We start from the raw sequence: 15970 nt of genomic DNA, 5'->3' as shown, positions 1-15970 counted from the left end.
TGCAGGAAAGCTGGGTGTCACCCACAAAGCAGTGGAAAGAAATATTTAATTTCCTGAAGATATGCCCTATGGGGAGAAGGTAGGTTATAAAGAGGAGGGGCCCAGGACAGAGCCCTGGGGCACACCAACAGTTAGAATGCCAAAGGACTGCAATGCTGTAATTGATGAAAGCAAAGTTTGAAGGATAAAATTATAAACTATTTTTAAATAAAATCCTTATTACTTACCTTCTCAATGTCTTGACTACACATTCTATTTATTTTGCAACTCTTTGACGAATAAATGTGCGACTTTTCATGAAAATCACACAATTTTCTTTTCTTTGTGACCCTTAACTTTTGAAACAAAGTGTCAATACATTAACTTTGAATTAAAAACGAGTTTACCAAAATGTATGGATGATTTTTCCGTGCTAAATACCAATATTGAGTGCACTTTAATACCTGGGCAGGACTGAAAGACACAGCTTTGAGAGCAGGAAGTGCGGTGAGTAGTTGTGAGGGGGAAAGGTCTAGCAGAAAAGACACGCCCAGGGTTGGCAGAAGGTGGGCCATGGCTGCCAGTTTCTCGGGACTGAGCGAGGAGGGGATCTCTAACTCGGTGCTGTTGAGTAACAGGCTGGAGGTCTGCAAGGAAACAAGCATGACAGAGAAACAATCAAAAGTTGGCTAACCTCGCCTCATTGTGAGAAAGTGTCGAGATTTTGGGACACAACTGTCATCTTAAAAATTGAAAAAAAGGGTAACGTTTTCCAAATTCAGAGAGACATTTCTTACCAAGTCACTTGGTAGGCTGATTCCATCAGTAGTGCAGTTTAGAATGGAATCCCAAATTACCCAGAAGGCCTCACTGCCTCTGTATGCAAGGAGGTCCTTTGGGTCTGCCAGACACGAGAGACTGCCCAACCTAAACCCACAGTCAACACCAAAAAATGCTATTGCTTACAAAATAAACAAATATTTGACATCATAACCTAAAATTAGAATTTTGAATTTCAGTACATTACAGGGAATAGTCAGGATTGAGATCAGAATATTGCCCACACAGTAATCCCTATCTGTATCTAGTTTTACTTTTACGGTTTCAATACAAAAACAAACAGCTAGCATTTTAGCGGGATGATACCTTAAAGAGAAATTCAACAAATTAATTCAGACTCTGAGGAAAGTCAGAAGAGCGCTCAGAACTGCTGATCTCGAGCGGGTGCTCTGCGGATTATTATCGGATCTGGGAAGAGACGCAGGCAGTGTCTGGAGGGAATGCAATAGCTAAGCTACAAGTTTAGCCTACTACTAAGGCTAGGCTGAGTAAGAACTCTCTGAAGCCACCCCTGCCGAGCCTATATCTCACCAATGTCAGATCGATTACCCATTGAAATGGATGACCTGGAGCTACAACTCATGGTAACCGCTAGATGAGTGACTTGTATTTTAACTATAACAGAGACCTGGCTCAATCCGAGGAGCCCCGACGCTAGACCCTGTCTACATCGTTTTCTAACACTGAAGAAGTACTCCAAATTTTTTTTGTACTTTTGTTAGTTGACAATCAAGGCCATTCTTTCGATGATTTTTACATCAATAATTGTTATTCTTTTACTGTCGTATATATTGTATGTTACTGATGTGTAATAAATAAAAAAAACTTAGCAGGCATTGACTACTACAGGAATTATTTGGGAAAGCAAACAAGAAATGACTGTATTGTTTTTTTCTAAGGCCATGTAAAATGCGCATATAAATCTAAATATACGCTTAAGCTAACTTGGAAAGTCTGATTGTAGTGTTTTTCATTTTATATTAAGGTAAATCATTAATTCATAACCATTCAATCGTTCTGACCGTAAACATTACTGCTCATGTCTTCTTCGGCTTTTTTCTTCTTCTTGGTTGTCGTTGCAAAGAACTCTATGCTTGGAGTACAGAAACAAATTACACACGCTACCACTGGCTAAGTTACTAAACAAGCCTCTTTAAAATTTGGTTGATTTCTCCTATACAATTGCATTTTAGTTTCAGCTATAGTTGGATCCATACACACACAGGCAGTGGCCCAGGAGGTATAGCGCTCGTCCTGGGATCAAGAGATTGCAGTTTGAATCCCGGCTCCTTCGTGTTACATGTCGAAGTGTCCTTGGGTAAGACACTGAACCCCTAATACTCCCAATAAGCAGGTTAGCGCCTTACATGGCTGCACGGCCGCTATTGGGAAATGTGAAGCACACTGTAAAGCGCTTTGGGAAGTCTTGACTTGAAAAGCGCTACATAAATGTAGATCATTTCATATATATATATATATATATATATATATATATATATATATATATAGTGTAAATCCATGCTTCTATTAGTGTAATGACATTGTTCTTCATTCATTTCTTCTAATTGGGTTGTGTAAGGGAATTATAGTTTGAATGTGCCTATTAAAGGATTTTATACATTCAACTATAAAGGATTTTATACGATTGACTATAAAGGATTTTATATGATTGACTCATAATGCAATGAAGATTTTCACTGAGTGGGCTTTAGTTCAGTGTACAAGGTCAGGGCGGGCTGTTCGAAATGCATAATATTTTGTCTAGGGAATTTTGATAACAGGACTCGTGGAGGCGATGTTGTTTTGGGAAGCCAGACAACAAGGCGCTGTGTTGTGAGAACGATGGGCGCAGACAATTCTTTGGCACGCCCATGGGAGGAGCCGAGACGCCATCTTGCGGGGAGACGTGGGCCAATAAGAGAAAGCTAAAGGACTTCAGAAGAAGGTTTCCCACAGACGCCAACATCACTTCTTCAGCCGTCTCCGATGAAATACACTTAGTTCTTCTGTTAGGTAAAATAAATCCGCCCCCGTGTGGAAATGTCGGCATCCTGGTCATTTTTTCTCTCAGGAAACAAGCACGCATAAATTGTTGGGTGAATGTAGTTGTGTTTGGTTAATGGAGTCAGATAACTAATTCAAACAATTTGTTAAACGGTACATTTTGATAATTAATTCCCAACACTTTGTATGATTTTATCCTCAGAAGTACTTTAACGCCAAAGATTATATCCAGGTGCTGTTTGTATTCTTGTAACAAATGTATCCTCTTCAGACCCGCTAATCATGATTTAAGATGGCCTTCACTTCAGTGTCGGGAAGTCTGCTCAAGAGCTTCTCTCCCTACATTCCTTTCTCTTCACAGTGACGCATTGTACCTTTTGTGTTACAGTTTCACTTTCCTTCTGCTCATTTAAGATGCTCACACGCCATTTAACGACGAGTATTATTCACTTCATTTAAAGATGTGTTTTCTGTCTAAACCAATCAGATTCGTTTCATGGATTCATGTCATCTTGGTTAAGCCAATCAGATGTGTTGCTTTATGCCTGCGTTTCCAAATAAGAGTCTCTAGCCATTGGTGGAGCGTTGTTCTTTCCTGAGCTGATTTTGGAAGCACGCGCCTCTGATGGAAGTGCTATCAAAAACCTAATTCCTGACTCAGAGTGTGTTCTTTTCTTCATCCTAATACAATCTCAAGTTTTAAACTTAACAGGTTGTATTAGTTCTCACACATTATGTATACAAGGTCATGTAAACGGAGTAATTGGATTGGTCCCAAAACTTGAATTCTATCCACTGCATGTCAACATACTCAGTGTCAACTAAAACTTATATCTAAAAGAGCAGAGCGATAGATAAAGTTGTGGTAAATCTATGTAATGTGAAAGCAGATATTTCACCTCATGAAAGTTTTGCTGTGTTTACAGTACATACCATGCAATTTATGTACTAAAAGTCAAAGACTGATAAAAAAATGTTACTTATCGACGGCCTGACCTGATGAAGTCCTGAGCAGTCAAGTTTTTGTAGGTGCCGATGATACGCTGTGCTACAAATTCCTGCTTCAAAGTTGTCAGGCTGTTTTTCCGCAATAGATCCAGTCCATCAAATAGCTAAGAACAAACAATACAAAAACATTGATGAACTACCTTAATCTTCGGCAGAAGATAATAATATCAATTAGATTTAAGTGTCTTTCATATGTACCAACCTTCCACAAGGGTATGCATTTTCTATCAAAATCATGGATACTTTTTGAAACATTATTAAAGTTTTAAACCAGTTGGACCCACTTTAATTACATGCCGTGACCCAAATCGAAAAAGATTCCCACTACTAAAATGTTTTGAAAGAAAAAAATGCACTGTTTAAACAGATAGTAGAATAACATTAAAAATTGACCAACAAAACTAAAACAGCTTCAAGTTATAATATTCTCTTTAATGCAATTCAAAGCGCTTCACTTCAATGGCTTTGTCTTCGATATCATCTAACTCTCATGATTTGCCCATTGCCCTCACCTGTGCCCACTCGTTTAGCCCCAGCTTCTGCTTGTTTCCTGATTGGTTCCCCACCTACTTAAACTCAACACTCCCATTCACTCCTGGTCAGTCCGTCAGCGAACGTCCGGACACGCAAGGCAAGCACTTTTTGACTCTGGCTCCCGTCTGTCCCGTGTTGTCCTGTATCCTGCTCGTCTGTCCCTGGCTTCCTGATCGTCTCCAGTTACCTGACTTGATTCAGTTTTCCGACCACGCTTGGATCTCCCGTCCCGACTGCTCGACTCGTTTCCGTACTCCTACCACCCTCCGATCTGGAGGGCTTCCTGCTTCTCCTGCCCAGCGAGCACTGGATCGCTGTCGTTTGTTTCCCTGCGCCTGACTTCCCTGGTTTCTCAATAAAGCTTGGTGTAAAATGTTACGCGTTTGGGTCTACTGTCTGTTCTGGTTCTAATAAAATCTTAACTACCTTAAAAATTCTGACTTGTGTGTGAGGGCGTGTGTGTGTGTGTGGTTGCTTGTGACTAATGGGCTCTACATTTGTACTTTGAGCCTATGCGAGTGTCTTATTTAGGTTTCCTATCAAGGCCCCCTTAATAATTACCAACAAAATCGATAAACATCTGCTTTGGTGGGGTCTCTGGCACTCTCTGGTGGCCAAATGGGGATCTGCAGCCGAGAAATTTGAGATACGAGATGTCTTACGAGCAAAAATCTTGCATAACATACAAGAAAAAAATCCTGGTTACGAGAATTTCCAGACGCTACCACTAGAGGGCTAAGTGTTCAAAATTGAACGGCATAAACTCTATGGTACGGCAGGTTGAAGCAGGGAGTGCATACACTAATAAACATGACTTGACTTTTTCTAACAAGTAACTGATGAGGGATTTTATATTTTATTTATTTGACTATAAGGGATTTTATACAATTTTATACAAATTACGTTTGTTGAATGCAGTGGGGTTTTTTCACAGGGAAGGCTTGGGGTCAGTACGGCCTAGACAAGAATGATGTTTACAGAAAACAGCGAGAACGGAGACAAGGGCTGATGCCGGAGGAGCCTGTGATGCGGGAAAGGAGACATTGTTTGGAGAAGTTGTTCTGATAAGCTTCGTTGGTGTGAGTTTTTTAGACGTGGCGGCGCCTTTCGGCGAGGAGGTGGTGAAGCTGGCACTTGACCCACCCCATGGGAGGAGTGGGCCTGCCTCAGGGGAGGAGTCAGCATGCCTCATGGGGGAGGAGCCAACACCCCAGTTTGTGAAAAGACGTGGGCAGAGGACAGTAGCTCAGGAGGTAAAGCGCTCGTCTGGGGATCATGAGATCGCAGGTTCGAATCCCGGCTCCTCCATGTTACATGTCGAAGTGTCCTTGGGTAAGACACTGAACCCCTAATGCCCCCAATAAGCAGGTTAGCGCATTACATGGCTGCACGGCCGCTATTGGGAAATGTGAAGCACACTGTAAAGCGCTTTGGGAAGTCATTGACTTGAAAAGCGCTATATGAATGCAGATCATTTCATTTCAAGACGGAAGACGGAAGAAGAAACGGGAGATCAGATCGAGATTGAGAGGGAGGCTCGAAGAAGACTAATTGGACTAATTCGACAATAATTCGGCTAAATTCGATGGAATTTACTTAGTTAAATTCTTTAAGAAAATCAATCTGCCCCCGTGTGAAAATGCCGGCTATCTTGGTCATTTTCCCATTAAGAAAAGAGCATGCATTGTTAGGAGAATGAAGTTTGTGTTCGGTTAATGAAGTCAGATAACTAATTCGAACAATTTGGTAAACGTTACATTTGTACTATAGTTTTTTCCCGAACAATGAGAATCCCACAAAAACACAAACTTTTCTGCATTTTTAGGGAAAAATGTCTTCAAATTCAGCTTTGAGCCGGTATAACTGCAGAAACCCCACACGAGCAGTGGAATAAAACTCAAATATAAGTCACATTTCTCTCTCAGTAGCAAGCTCGATCGTGTGACCGATAGCAAGGCATAGGCTAATGGAAGTGACGGCATTATGTTTGCTGGTGTAGTGTCGCAGATCACTGTTACCTGAGCAGGTGAGAAGTGTTGGAAGTAGTGGAAGGGCAAATAGGTTATCACATTTCCAGTGTCCCTGATGAGTGACTGATGACCTTCGGTGATGTCTGAAGGGGTTAAAATTTGACTGTACCACAATCCGAAGGCACGCTGCTGCTCGGAAGACATGAAACCCAAGTTGTTGTTTATGATTTCTCTCCTACAAAAAAAATATACATATATTTCAATCCGGACAACTAAAAGTCTGACATTTTAAGATGCAGTCGAGTATAAAGGAGAAATAAGAAATACCAGGACTGCATAAACACGCATTAAGCAAGGTAATAATGTTGTTTTTTTGTTTTACAGTCCTATATGATTATGCAATATTCAGGGTTGGGTAGGGTTACTTTAACTGGATTACTTTCAATTACTTTTGGATTACTCCAATACCTCATATGCTAATAAAAGACAAAAGAAACTAAATATGAATAAAATGACTCAATTTTGTGCAGGCTTGGGGAGCAACGGAATACATGGAACGGCAAAAATGATGTTGGCAAGCTGTTTGGATTGATTTTCTGTCGCATTTTATGTTAGTTTTGCTGGAGATCAAAGAGATCAAAGCCAGGAGAGAAAGCTTACCACGTGTTGTGAGTCATCATTTTATTCATATTTAGTTTATGTTGTCTTTTATTAGCATATTTGGTATTGGAGTCATCCAAAAGTAATTGAAAGTAATCCAGTGCCAGATTTATTTTCATTTAGTTTCTGTTGCATTTTATGCTAGTTTTGCCGGAGATCAAAGCCAGGAGAGAAAGCTTACCATGTGTTGTGAGTCATCATTTTATTCATATTTAGTTTATGTTGTCTTTTATTAGCATATTTGGTATTGGAGTCATCGAAAAGTCATTGAAAGTAATCCTGTACCAGATTTATTTTCGTTTAGTTTCTGTCGCATTTTATGTTAATTTTGCCTTTGATCAAAAAGATCAAAGCCAGGAGAGAAAGCTTACCACGTGTTGTGAGTCATCATTTTATTCATATTTAGTTTATGTTGTCTTTTATTAGCATATTTGGTATTGGAGTCATCCAAAAGTAATTGAAAGTAATCCAGTGCCAGATTTATTTTCATTTAGTTTCTGTTGCATTTTATGCTAGTTTTGCCGGAGATCAAAGCCAGGAGAGAAAGCTTACCATGTGTTGTGAGTCATCATTTTATTCATATTTAGTTTATGTTGTCTTTTATTAGCATATTTGGTATTGGAGTCATCGAAAAGTCATTGAAAGTAATCCTGTACCAGATTTATTTTCATTTAGTTTCTGTCGCATTTTATGTTAATTTTGCCTTTGATCAAAAAGATCAAAGCCAGGAGAGAAAGCTTACCACGTGTTGTGAGTCATCATTTTATTCATATTTAGTTTCTTTTGTCTTTTATTAGCATATTTGGTATTGGAGTCATCCAAAAGTAATTGAAAGTAATCCAGTGCCAGATTTATTTTCATTTAGTTTCTGTTGCATTTTATGCTAGTTTTGCCGGAGATCAAAGCCAGGAGAGAAAGCTTACCATGTGTTGTGAGTCATCATTTTATTCATATTTAGTTTATGTTGTCTTTTATTAGCATATTTGGTATTGGAGTCATCGAAAAGTCATTGAAAGTAATCCTGTACCAGATTTATTTTCGTTTAGTTTCTGTCGCATTTTATGTTAATTTTGCCTTTGATCAAAAAGATCAAAGCCAGGAGAGAAAGCTTACCACGTGTTGTGAGTCATCATTTTATTCATATTTAGTTTATGTTGTCTTTTATTAGCATATTTGGTATTGGAGTCATCCAAAAGTAATTGAAAGTAATCCAGTGCCAGATTTATTTTCATTTAGTTTCTGTTGCATTTTATGCTAGTTTTGCCGGAGATCAAAGCCAGGAGAGAAAGCTTACCACGTGTTGTGAGTCATCATTTTATTCGTATTTAGTTTCTTTTGTCTTTTATTAGCATATTTGGTATTGGAGTCATCCAAAAGTAATTGAAAGTAATCCAGTACCAGATTTATTTTCATTTAGTTTCTGTTGCATTTTATGTTAGTTTTGCCGGAGATCAAAGCCAGGAGAGAAAGCTTACCACGTGTTGTGAGTCATCATTTTATTCGTGTTTAGTTTCTTTTGTCTTTTATTAGCATATTTGGTATTGGAGTCATCCAAAAGTAATTGAAAGTAATCCAGTACCAGATTTATTTACTCACAACACGTGGTAAGCTTTCTCTCCTGGCTTTGATCTCTTTGATCTCCGGCAAAACTAACATAAAATGCGACAGAAACAAAATGAAAATAAATCCAAACAGCTTGCCAACATCATTTTTGCCGTTCCATGTATTCCGTTACTCCCCAAGCCTGCACAAAATTGAGTCATTTTATTCATATTTATTTTCTTTTGTCTTTTATTAGCATATTTGGTATTGGAGTAATCCAAAAGTAATTGAACGTAATCGAGTTAAAGTAACCCTACCCAACCCTGGCAATATTTGAACGATTATTTGTGCTTTTAATGGTGACAAAGTTGACTAAACACCATGGCAGAATAAAAAAAAAATCCAATACTATTACCAAATAAACAAATTTTTGACAGGACTTTTTGATTCATTTACAAAAATTTATAGTTGACAATGCTTTCATAATAAAATTATTCAATACAGTAATCCCTTGCTGTAAGTATTGGTTTAACAAATAAAACTACTGCATTTTATCATCTTTTATTTTCACTATTAACTTCTGTACGGTCAATTTAAATTTTTCAAAAGAATATTTCCGTTTTATTGCTCAACCTGGATTACGTACACGATCCACTTTACTTTACACGAGGCTTTCCGGCCATCATTGTGGAAAACTGCATTTACCATCCGGTTCCGTCCTATAGAAACCTGTCACGGTTGCCATGGCACCCAATTGGCCCCGCCTGTGTGTCACAGTTGCCATGGCGCCCAATTGGCCTTGCTCGTGTAGCGCCAGCTGCAGCTTGTCGACAGATTGGCTCCCTGACTGCCCATTTTGCACATCTGGTTAGCTGCTCCTCTTGCACTCTTTGCACTACTGTATAACACTCATAGCTATAATTATTTAGTATATTATTAGTACTTCAATACTCCAACTCAATCCAACATTTTATTTATATCTGTACATTCAAGGAAACTGTGCGGGTCAGATGTCTCGACATTTTGTTCTGTATACCCGTATACAAAAAAGACAATAAAGTATATCTGAATCTGAATCTGAAATCTGTCAGTATTTAAACTCTGTCTTGTCAGTCCCCTTTTGTCGGTCCGTCTGCGAATCTCTGTTTTTACACGGCAACCCCTTTTTCGCCTATCCTGAGTTTTTGCTCCTGTTTGTCTCCGAATTACGACCTGTTTTGATCTCGACCACGTCTGTTCTCCCGTCCCGAATAACGATCTGTTTTTTTGATTCCGATCACGTTTTTGCTCTTCCACCCCGGCTACTGACCCGTTTTTTTTGTTCCCTACACCGGCATCGCTCGTCACTGAAGTCCCACTTCCACGTCTGAGCAACCTACTCCCCGCGACCTGCGATCTCCGGATCGTGTGTGCGCTCCTTTCTCTTCTTCCCAATAAAACTGTGAGTAACGTTACGCGAGTGGGTCCCTTTTTCCGTTCGGGTCCTGACAGAAACCGTATATTTTTCCATTATCATACTTTTTTTTAAAGCGCCAGGGAGCCACTGAGGAGCGCAAGTTTAGCAGTTCAAGAAGTCCATATTTGTTGGCAACGGAAAGCATCCTCTGTTAAGCCAATCAGAATATAGAACACAATGTAAGATGAAAATCCACCAAGTAGCGAAACCGCGCTAAGTAAACCGTGCTACAGCAAGGGATAACTGGGGCGGCAGCAGCTCAGGAGGTAGAGCGCTCGTCTTGGGATCAAGGGATCCCAGTTCGAATCCCGGCTCGTCCGTGTTACATGTCGAAGTGTCCTTGGGTAAGACACTGAATCCCTAATACCCCCAATAAGCAGGTTAGCGTCTTACATGGCTGCAATACAAGGCCGCTATTGGGATATGTGGAGCACATTGTAAAGGGGAAGTCATTGACTTGAAAAGCGCTATATAAAAAAATGCAGAAAATGCAGAGATAACTGTGTATCATTTCACAGGTATCCTTCTTGATTCTGTGTAAAGATGGCGTCTCGTACACATAAATGTTGTTTTGCAGAGGAGGCAAAGCGATGATGTCAATCGGGCTGGCTGCGTTCAAAAGGGGAGCCAGTTCCGAAAACAAACTTTGATCCGTTGCCAAATGGTTGTGGAACAGCACCGATGTCAGTGTGGACAGGTAGTTTGTTGGCAGCTGGCATAACACAGGCAACACAAGTTGTGAGAAAACAAGAATTTGGCACATTGTGACATTGTTAACACAATTAGGCAGAGGTGGGCTGTGAGGGCCTGCAAGGCCTTCTCTGCTGGCTTAAAAAATCGAGTCTATCTATACTAAAATAATTGCAAACTGTTTATTACCTTTCTTTCATTGGTTCTCTCTTTTTGTGCTGCTTCCCGATGTGTGTTAATGATAGGTTGGTCGTTTTGGTTGTAATATTTCTCAGAATTCACTGTGTGAATATAACTTGTTTTTATATTCCTAAATATAAAAACAATCTTTCACACACACACACACATGAAGTAACGTTTCAATAATCAGTCTAATTGCATCTCTTGTACGTTTATCAATCTTATATTATTTTATTGTGAAGTGCTCATGTGTGCTGTTTCTCCCTGACGTATAATAAATCCCGCCTTCTTACCAACATCATGGAGGACGTCAGTAATTCTGCTCTTGGTATCACGATTAGATTTTAACATTATATGTATTTTATTTGTGTAAATATAGCCACGAAATAGTCTTAATAATGACTGACTTTAACAGTTTTCATATTTAAGCATTTAACCAATTACATTTCAGCCATTAGTTGTTTCTAGGGTCATAGATCCATATCTGTCAATCTGTACGTTTTTGCTGCACAAAGCACGTTTTTTATGCATTTTAAGACATGTACGACGTACAAGAAAATCTGTACGGAAAAACGCAAATTTGTCAATGATGGGTGCCGTCCGGTGTACACCGACTATCACGAAACAGCAAATCAATCAAGTCAAATGAGTTCGCCGCGGTAGCCTCTATCTCGGTATGGTTATTTTTCGTTGCAAGCGAAGCGAGAGGTTTGATGCTACTGTGCGCATGCATCTGCCGCCTCGGATTTCTTTTGGTAGTTATGTAGTGAAAAGAAGTCCGTCTCTTTTTAGAGAACCGGCTTTTTCGGCTCAACTCAAACGGCTCACTCTCTTTGATGCATTATATTAAGAATTATTATGTTGTATAAAGAAGTTGAGAAAAAAAAGAAGTATAAAAGGAGAAAATGAAAAAAGACAGGTTTGTGGTTATCCCTGTAATCAGTATATTACCAACAATAATTTAATGCAGAAAATGAATTTATGATTTCAATAAGAAAATGTATTATTCTACTTATATTTGCATGTATTTTTTCCTTTTACTGTGAACGTCCAAGCTACTTCATTTTTAAACTTTTTTTTATAATAAACATTAATCATGTCGAGCAACTCAGGATCTCACAACAAAATGTTGAATAACAATATATATGATATAACGAAACACATGTACAATATAACATGTTAAACTACATAAATAAACACGTTTGAAAAAAAAATATGGTGTAAGATTATTTTGTATTTTGTAAGGGAAAATACGACATTTTGTAAGGGCATGGAGCCGTGGAGGTTGACAGTTATGTAGATCTACCCGAGGGGCCTTCACGAAAAATCTGAAGAGAAGAACTGTACAAAGATATATAGTACTGTATATCGTGTTGATTTAATAGTGAAAAGTCGGACAACTTAGAAGCAAGCAGCCTTTCGCAAGCGGGAAAATGTTTTGTCTGCCACTTTCAGCCTAGATGTAATATTTTAAGCCGACTCGATCCAAATTTCAGGGGTAGGACCCTTTTCTCTCTTGATAACTTTTTTTCATATCCACCTGTCATTGTTCATTATCTCTGTTTATACAGTCTCGCTTAACTTGGATTTCGCTGCAAAAGACAGGCTTTACACGTTGCGTGTTTGCACAGTGCGGGGCCCCTTCGCATCCTCCTCTCTAGCGCAGACCGCGTTGCCGACTCCCCAAATGGACCAAACTCGGTGGCAGCCATTGCTGTCGGCCAAAATCACCTATTCCTTAACCCGAGTCCTCACAAATAAAATAGGAAATTTCACTTCCAAAAGTCGGCTAATAGAGCAGGTTCGTTCGCAAAAGACTCATACGGACTGGAGCTAAAGGCACAAGTGTAAAATCCACAACCCGCCTCTGCAGTAAAATCAATAAATACAGGGTTGGGTAGCGTTACTTTAACTGGATAACTTTCAGTTACTTTTGGATTACTCCAATACCAAATATGCTAATAAAAGACAAAAGAAACTAAATATGAATAAAATGATGACTCACAACACGTGGTAAGCTTTCTCTCCTGGCTTTGATCTCTTTGATCTCCGGCAAAACTAACATCAAATGCGACAGAAACAAAATGAAAATAAATCCAAACAGCTTGCCAACATCATTTTTGCCGTTCCGTGTATTACGTTACTCCCCAAGCCTGCACAAAATTCAGTAATTCTATTCATATTTAATTTCTTTTGTCTTTTATTAGCATATTTGGTATTGGAGTAATCTAAAAGTACCGTATTTTCTGCACTATAAGGCGCACCGGGTTATAGGGCGCACCCCCAAAAAAATAGTTTTTGGTCCTATATTTTCCATACATAAGGCGCACCGGATTATAAGGCGCTACAATGGGAACATCGACAAAACCGTCAGATAGTTCAGTCAAACTTATTACCCCCTTAACATTCCGAAAGCTTGCAAAGAAGCAAATACGTGTCTCAGACATGTACGGAAACAGTGTCTGTACGATGTCACCAATCACTCAAATGCATCCTTCCAAATATCTTTCGGAATGTTAAAGTCTTGGGATTCAAGAAATGCCAACCATTCCTTAGTTTCTATTTTCTTTTTCGCTCGCAACTTTACTGTGCATATGACAATAAACACTTGGAATTGAGTTTAATTTAAAAAAAGACCCATCACAGAAACATCGATATCACTCTGAAACAAGATACTGGGAAAATATATAGCGGGAGTAGCTCACCGAAGTCGTTGCGTTCAATAATAATGTGCAACCATGGTCCTCTTATATCCGTGAGTGTAGTAAATCCAGGAGAGTAAAATATTTACAAATACGGAATAGTAAAAAATGCTTTCTCTATGCCGTCAACCCAAAATGCTATTCACATTCTTTTTCGGCCAATTGCAGGCTTTGTTTTGCCGCTTAAGCCTATGCCAGCCTGTAAATGATAAAAAGGATCCGCCCCCTTTATCTCCGAATAACTTTAGCCAATAGTGACTGATTCAAATGATGATTGACACATTGGTTAGCCAATGAAACGCCGGTATATAAATCCCAGCCTACACCGCGGACTACTTCGCCTTCGGGGGAAAATCTAGTCAGCGGCTGCTTGCCTTAGTTGCAAGACTTTGCGACTTAATATTGATCCATATATAAGGCGCACTGTATTATAAGGCGTATGGTCAGCTTTTGAAAAAAATAAAGGCTTTTAGGTGCACCTTATAGTGCGGAAAATACGGTAATTGAAAGTAATCAAGTTAAAGTAACCCTACCCAACCCTGAATAAATATAAGTGAGAGATAAGAATGCTGAACAAGTTATAAAGGTAACCTCCAGTGTCTGCTTATGTCTGGTAAAGTATTGGAGGATAAGCCTGACAGTTGTGATATGTGCACCACTAAGGACTGACTTGAGGCTGCCCGGTGGGATGTTGAAGTATTCCTACAATCACAAAACAGAATGTCAAAACTACCGGTACCAGTTAAGGACACAAAGCACAAAGAATCCAATGTGGAGATAGCATGTGTACCTTAATAATGGGGGAATCAAGGCTCGTTCCATTCCCTGTTGTCTGCATCAAGCTAGTCAGGACTGTCTGCAAAGGAGAAAAGCACGGTACACCGTGGGACTGGGGTCTCCAAGGTGGTGCTGATGGGCACCAGGTAGCCCCCTCCCCCTCTTGAATACCACAGTAGCCTACAGTGAGAATCTGAAAATAGCTCACCAGCAGGGTTGGGTAGGGTTACTTTAACTTGATTACTTTCAATTAGTTTTGGATTACTCCAATACCAAATATGCTAATAAAAGTCAAAAGAAACTAAATACGAATAAAATGATGACTCACAACACGTGGTAAGCTTTCTCTCCTGGCTTCGATCTTTTGGATCACCGGCAAAATTAACATAAAATGCGACAGAAACTAAATGAAAATAAATCTGGTACTGGATTACTTTCAATTACTTTTGCATGACTCCAATACCAAATATGCTAATAAAAGACAAAAGAAACTAAATACGAATAAAATGATGACTCACAACACGTGGTAAGCTTTCTCTCCTGGCTTTGATCTCCGGCAAAACTAGCATAAAATGCAACAGAAACTAAATGAAAATAAATCTGGTACTGGATTACTTTCAATTACTTTTGGATCACTCCAATACCAAATATGCTAATAAAAGGCAACATAAACTAAATATAGGGCAGCACGGCGGCGCAGTGGTTAGCGCTTGTGCGGCACAGTTCATGTCTCGGGAACCTGTCGTGGGTTCAAATCCAGCTCCAGACTTCCTGTGCGGAGTTTGTATGTTCTCCCCGTGCTTGCGTGGGTTTCCTCCGGGCACTCCAGTTTCCTCCCACATTCCAAAAACATGCATTTCCGGTGAATTGGCCGGTCTAAATTGTCCCTAGGTGTGAATGAGCGAATGAGCTGTCTGTCCCTGTGTGCCCTGCGACTGGCTGGCAACCAGTTCAGGGTGTCCCCTGCCCACTGCCCGGAGATGGCTGGGATGGGCTCCAGCCCCCCGCGACCCTAATGAGGATAAGCGGTACGGCTAATGAGATGAGATGAGATAAACTAAATATGAATAAAATTATGACTCACAACATGTGGTAAGCTTTCTCTCCTGGCTTTGATCTCCGGCAAAACTAACATAAAATGCGACAGAAAATAAATCCAAACAGCTTGCCAACATCATTTTTGCCGTTCCATGTATTCCGTTACTCCCCAAGACTGCACAAAAATTGGTAATTTTATACATATTTAGTTTCTTTTGTCTTTTATTAGCATATTTGGTATCAGAGTAATCCAAAAGTAATTGAAAGTAATCCAGTGAAAGTAACCCTACCCAACCCTGCCCATTTACACACGCTCCCACACAATTTGACAACATGCTATTTTAAATCTACTTCTAAAAAAACAACCTGATTCTAAAAATCACTATTGGTTCTTATAAATGAAGTTCTCACGAAGAGCTAAATAATACAGTCCCTTTAAAACACAGGTGCCAAACAGGCGGCCCGCGGGCCAGATCAGGCCCACTAACAATTTAAATCTGGCCCGCAAGACAACAGTGAGAGAAGCGCAAGAGGAAAATGAGCTGCAATTTTCAATATGTGCACTTGATGTTACCCAAGCCAGTTAACAC

At 39.6% G+C, this 15970-nt stretch overlaps 1 protein-coding gene across 1 annotated transcript in view; it reads right to left on the bottom strand.

Annotated features, from left to right (window-relative positions):
• strc1 (stereocilin 1) overlaps window positions 1-15970 on the bottom strand; it is a 66949-nt gene that overhangs the window by 25888 nt on the left and 25091 nt on the right. Inside the window, exons 6-12 of the mRNA XM_088333172.1 lie at window positions 14356-14421; window positions 14157-14267; window positions 10551-10705; window positions 6384-6570; window positions 3820-3935; window positions 777-906; window positions 444-626 (exon numbers count right to left, since the gene is read on the bottom strand). Coding sequence (XP_088189298.1) covers window positions 444-626; window positions 777-906; window positions 3820-3935; window positions 6384-6570; window positions 10551-10705; window positions 14157-14267; window positions 14356-14421 — 948 coding nt within the window. The remainder of the gene's footprint in view (window positions 1-443; window positions 627-776; window positions 907-3819; window positions 3936-6383; window positions 6571-10550; window positions 10706-14156; window positions 14268-14355; window positions 14422-15970) is intronic.

This window comes from Urocampus carinirostris, chromosome 4 (assembly GCF_059441175.1).
Source record: "Urocampus carinirostris isolate Australia breed hairy pipefish chromosome 4, RoL_Ucar_1.0, whole genome shotgun sequence".
NCBI lineage: Eukaryota > Metazoa > Chordata > Actinopteri > Syngnathiformes > Syngnathidae > Urocampus > Urocampus carinirostris.
The sequence above is the reverse complement of the archived record's forward strand: the minus strand, read 5'-3'. Positions and strand labels throughout refer to the sequence as shown.